Below are 5,467 nucleotides of genomic sequence, written 5' to 3'. Positions count from 1 at the left end.
ATACGTTGGGGCTGATGGCCAGGATTTGCGCTGATGTGGATGGCAGGTTGTAGAAATGACGAAGGCAGCGGGTTCTTCGAATTAATTATATAATTCGGATTTTTCTACATGGTTTTTGATAATTAACGTTATAAAAAGGAGCAAAAAATAAGTACGTATAAGCTACGTGGTAGTTCGGTGAGAGATCGAAATGTGAGTGTCATTCTCTGTCTTCATTGGTGCGCGCAGGGATGACGAGCCTCTACACCATTGGCTGCCGATCACGACATATACGCGATGGATGCCTCTCATTGGCTGCTGGTGACATGACGCGATAACATGTATGTGACGTAGGTGCATCGCAGCCGGGGATGAGCGCACGGGTCGCTAGGCGCGGCCAGGCTGAAGGTCACAGGCCGCCGCCAGTTTCTATGCGGTTTAGGTATGCCTTAACATAAGCTCCCGGCCTTGGAAGAGTCAACTTCCAATGAGACGGTGAAGTTAGTCATCATGCGTAGGTAGCGGGCAGATCTTCGAAAAGGCTCGACGTACAGTGCCGCGGGATGTGCGGATATCGGCCACTCGGGAGACGCCGTCTTTACCCGGGAAAGTCTTGGTGATTCGCCCTAAGCTCCATTTGAGGGGCGGAGCATGGTCCTCCTTGATCAAGACGAGAGTGTCCACCTTGAGGTCGTCCATATTCCTCGTCCACTTTGTTCTGACCTGCAGCTCGGATATGAACTCCTTCGACCACCTGGCCCAGAAATGTTGTCGCATTTGCTCCACTCGCTGGTATCGTGTCAGACGGTGTACGGGAGCATCGTTGAGGTCAGCGCACGCAGGAGCTGTCAGCGGACGTCCAACGAGGAAGTGAGCAGGGGTTAAAGGGGTGTAGTCTTGCGGGTCTGAGGACAAAGGACTCAAAGGCCTGGAATTCAGGATAGCTTCGCATTGAGTCAAAATCGTGCTAAACTGTTCGTAAGTTAGCTTAACATCACCTATCACGCGTCGCAAGTGATGCTTGCAACTCTTAACACCAGCCTCAACCAGACCGGCAAAATGACTAGCATAAGGTGGTGTCATAATAAATTCAATTTTATGAGAATTCGCGTATTCTTTTATTTCGCCTGAACATGATTTTAAAAACTTTGCAAAATCATTCATAAGACCTACAAAGTTCCGTCCGTTATCTGAATATATTTTTGAAGGTTTACCACGACGCGAAATGAACCTTTTCAACGCCAGTAGGTAAGCATCTGAAGAGAGATCGGTAACCAACTCTAAATGAACTGCGCGTGTAGCAAAGCATATAAATATACATAAATACGCCTTAACAGTTGTGGCTCCCCGACCTTTGCGGTTTAAAATGTAGAATGGACCCCCGTAGTCCACAGCGCAATTGACAAACGCGAACCCGGGTTCTAATCGCTCTGAAGGTAAATTACCCATAATAGGAGTTAGCGTTTTACCCTTAAAACGAACGCAAACAACACAGCTGTGTACCACTTTCCTAGCTAAATTCCTACCGCTTACAGGCCACCAGGCCTCGCGAAGCGAGAACAATATATGCTGCGGTCCTGCGTGCAATAATCTTTTGTGTTCATATCGGAACAATAAAACAGTAAAATGGTGCTTACTAGAAAGTAATATCGGGTGTTTCTTATCGTAATCAAACCTAGAAGAATTTGTAAGCCGTCCTCCGACTCTAATTACCTTGTTATTGTCAATGAACAAATTTAATTTGGCTAAGAAACCCTTTGCGATACATTTGTTCTTTGTCAATACATTGTGAACATCCGATAATGACTCCAATTGCGATAAGCGCGAGAGTAATATTTCAGATTCCCTCAGTTCATCTACAGTGAGCGCACCGGTTCGACGTGCATCTTTATTGCGCGCGTTATGAATGAAGCGAAGCACATATGCGGCCGCGCGTTGCATACGGTTGAACTGAGAAAACCTGTCGAATGTAAATAGGTTATTGTTATTGTCGTTGCATACCAGACTAGTCATAGGATTAGTTTTACGTTCGGGTATCTGGGACTCGTCTAGCAACAATGACGGATCGACACTCTGAGCATTATAATTAATGTCATGAAGGAAGTCGGGACCGGTCCACCAGAGACTGGAGGTGCGAAGTGCGTCCAACTGTACTCCCCTAGAAACCAAATCGGCCGGGTTGCACTTGCCGCTAACGTGATGCCACGAATGTTCTTTCGTTATTTCGTGGATTTCTGCAACCCTATTTTGAACGAAAGGTTTTAGTAAATTAGGCTGCATTCGGAGCCAACTTAAAGCAATTGTTGAATCGGTATAAAATATTACTCGGTTGAATTTTGCGCGGAACGATTCTTTTATTTTATTATATAATTTAGCGCCCAATAAACACGCGGACATTTCCAATCGAGGCGTACTCAACGGAGGCGAAATTGGGGCCACTTTACTTTTTGAGCATAGCAACCGGACGGTAACAGCTGATTTATCATCAATCGTTCGTACATAGGCGCAAGTGCCATAAGCTAATTGGCTTGCGTCTGAAAATATATGCAATTCTATACATATATGGTCATTGCACATAACATGCGTGGTATGCGAATGCTAGGTAAAATAGCTAGATTGTTTACAAAGCGGTGCCAGGCTTGCGTGACGTCATCGGGAACCGCTGCGTCCCAATCCACCTTTAATAAAAACAACCGTTGTAATAAACATTTAGCGATAATTATCATCGGACTTAATAATCCGAGCGGATCAAAAACCTGTGATGCCGTGGATAATATTATGCGTTTTGTGACAGGTTTAGGATTTGACTCGTGTCGCGTATGATAGAACAATTCGTCACTTTTGTTGTACCAACCGAGACCTAAAGTCTTACTATGCGCGTGTTCGCCTAATGATAATTCCTTTGATGTATCATCATTATAACGTTGATCGGTACAATCGAAGTTAAAAACCCATTTTCGTAATGGGAAGCAACCAGAACTTAAAACTTTCGCGGTTTCGTCACAAATTCGTAGCAATTCGGGAATTGTAGACGATCCAGAGATCAAATCGTCTACGTAAAAATCGTCTCTAATCGTTCTAGCTACTTCGGGGTCATTACATTCTAGCGCCAACTGTTTGAGACACCTGCAACTGAGGAAGGCAGCGGCCGCCGTGCCGTATGTAACGGTACTCAGCTGATATATGTCAAGGTCGTCGCATGGATTATCGCGCCATAAAATAAGTTGTAAGTCGCGTTGAGATTCGTCAATTAAAACTTGTCTATAATGTTTTTCTATGTCGGCGCATGCAACAAACCTATTTTCGCGGAATCTCAGCAATATGGCAATCAAATCGCCTTGAATAGGTGCACCTACGCGTTGTATGTCGTTCAGCGACTTGCCACTGGTCGTGGGGGCGCTAGCGTCGTAAACGACTCTAAGACGTGTTTTTTGTGCATGTTCACGATAAATTCCATGGTGGGCCAGAAAGTAGTTAGGGGTTCCGTAGGTATATACTCGTTTCATATGACCTAACGCGAGATACTCTTTTATAAAGTCGCTGTACATGCCTTTATATGTAGGATCGCGACTGAGACGTTTTTCTAACGACATAAAGCGTCTTTTTGCTTGCGCGAATGAGTCACCGAGAGATTCGGGAGGTTCTTTGAGAGGAAGTTGCACGCAAAACCTACCATCCTCGAGACGGGTGGTCGTTTTGACAAAATGGTCTTCGCATGCAATTTCCTCTTCGCTGCGCGAATCGTGCGATTTGTTGTTTGCCTGCACCTCCTCTATTTCCCAAAACCTACGTAATTGATTATCTAATGATGGCATGTCAAGAGATTGCGTAAAATTACAATTGATAGGCTTCGTGTTGCGCGTATTAGAGGAAACAGGTCCGGAAACAATCCATCCTAACTTAGTGTTTACTAAAAATGCCCCGTTTGTTAAGCGCGTTATCTCAACTTGACCTTCGAGGAGCTCCCAAAATAGGTCAGCTCCTATAAGTAACTCAACGGGTTGACTTTCATAAAAGTTAGGATCTGCCAGACGTACGTTATCTGGAATGCGGAATTGATTACGTTTGCTCGGAAACGTAGGCAATGATGAGGTTAATTGCGGTAAAACCCTACATTGTAATCGCGCCTTGAAATTGGTAACAAGTGAATTTATTTCGATTTCACATACTCGCGAACTATGTGTAGCTAAATTCATGATACCGTTTAATTCTTCAGTGGACTGTAACGATTGCGGATTTAATTTGTCACACAACGCTTCGGTAATTAGACAACCTTCGCTCCCATTGTCGAGAATCACTCGCGTTTTATGATAATTACCGTAATTATCTGGAATTTCGACTAGGGCAGTTGCTAACATTACAGGTCGCCTCGAAGACAATCGCGCGTATACGTCTTCGTCTATGTGTGCGTTCGATACCTGCAATACGTGTTGTGCGTGTGCGATATTATTATCAGTGATCGAGGAGGAGGAGGAGGGCGACCTTGATGCGTTGTCTGTTGCCAGCAATGCTACGGAGCGCTTGTCACTGGCACCTTCCTTCTCGTCCTCGTGAATTATGGAATTGTGTTTTTTGTTACACTTTCTACACGGGCCATATCGACATTCACTGGATGCATGTCCTGTTCGTAAACAATTCTCACACAAACTTTTATCGCGAACTAACTTTAATTTATCTTGCAAAGTTAAATCAATGAATGCTTGACACGAGTACAAAGGATGTTTACCGTTGCACATAAAACATAATTTTTTGTTTGGTGTTTGTTTGGAGTGAGATTTGTCGACGGACTTTTCGGTAACGATATTGCAGTGAACCTTTGGAGCCGTGTGCGCGTTATGAGTGTATGATTTTTTAGCATCATGCTGCGGATAAGTGCTATTAGTGTTAGACCGGCTGTGCGTAACCAATAAGGTTTCTAACATATCGGCGCGGTCGCGAATGAACTTAAGCAAATCGTCTACCTTAAGCGCGACTTTATTTTCGTTCGACACTGGTAATAAAGTGCATTTATATTGCTCCCACTCACGTTCGGTGGTGGAATCTAATTTAGAGACAACTAAATAAATAATTAGTGTGTCCCAACTTTCTGTGGCTCGCCGAGCAGTTTTAAAGCGCGTAAATTCTTTAAAACTGTATCTAATAACTTTCTTAACAGTGCCGGCGATTCTTTGTTAAGCGATTGTATAGAAAATAAGGCCTTTACGTGATTGTGCACTAGCAATCTACTATGTCATACCGGTTCAATAGCAATTCCCAAGCAATCGTGTAATTATCTGCCGAAACTCAAGTGAATCGATAACAAGAAGCGCATTACCCTTGAGCGATGACTTTAAATAATGGAACTTTTGAATGCTGGTTATTTCTTGCGAGTTATGCACTAAGGACGCAAATGTGTCACGGAATTGTAACCAGTGTTCATAAGATCCGTCGAAAGTTGGCAAAGAAATGACGGGGAGCCGAACTGTTTGGGCTAAATTATTCGAAGCTT

General features: G+C 43.9%; 1 protein-coding gene across 1 annotated transcript; it reads right to left on the bottom strand.

The window, feature by feature from the left end:
• Positions 1–135: 135 nt before the first annotated feature.
• Positions 136–5,199, bottom strand: LOC133521773 (uncharacterized). The gene is made up of 3 exons (XM_061856840.1): positions 2,988–5,199; positions 2,564–2,822; positions 136–2,213 (listed from the first exon to the last, which is right to left on the bottom strand). Exons 1-3 carry the CDS (start codon positions 4,899–4,901, stop codon positions 481–483), a joined length of 3,906 nt encoding a protein of 1,301 aa, XP_061712824.1. The 5' UTR covers positions 4,902–5,199; the 3' UTR covers positions 136–480.
• Between the last annotated feature and the right edge of the window lie 268 nt (positions 5,200–5,467).

This window comes from Cydia pomonella, chromosome 10, assembly GCF_033807575.1.
Source record: "Cydia pomonella isolate Wapato2018A chromosome 10, ilCydPomo1, whole genome shotgun sequence".
Lineage (NCBI taxonomy): Eukaryota > Metazoa > Arthropoda > Insecta > Lepidoptera > Tortricidae > Cydia > Cydia pomonella.
The sequence above is the reverse complement of the archived record's forward strand: the minus strand, read 5'-3'. Positions and strand labels throughout refer to the sequence as shown.

What these genes read in the sequence shown, in the direction of transcription:
- LOC133521773 (XM_061856840.1), bottom strand. Translation starts at nt 4,901, where the DNA reads ATGTTAGAAACCTTATTGGTTACGCACAGCCGGTCTAACACTAATAGC. An exon ending in CAATTCCCGAATTGCTACGA is followed by an intron (nt 2,823 to 2,987) that starts ATTTGTGACGAA and finishes GGTTGGTACAAC; the next exon opens with AAAAGTGACGAATTGTTCTA. An exon ending in ACCTAGCATTCGCATACCAC is followed by an intron (nt 2,214 to 2,563) that starts GCATGTTATGTG and finishes ATAGGGTTGCAG; the next exon opens with AAATCCACGAAATAACGAAA.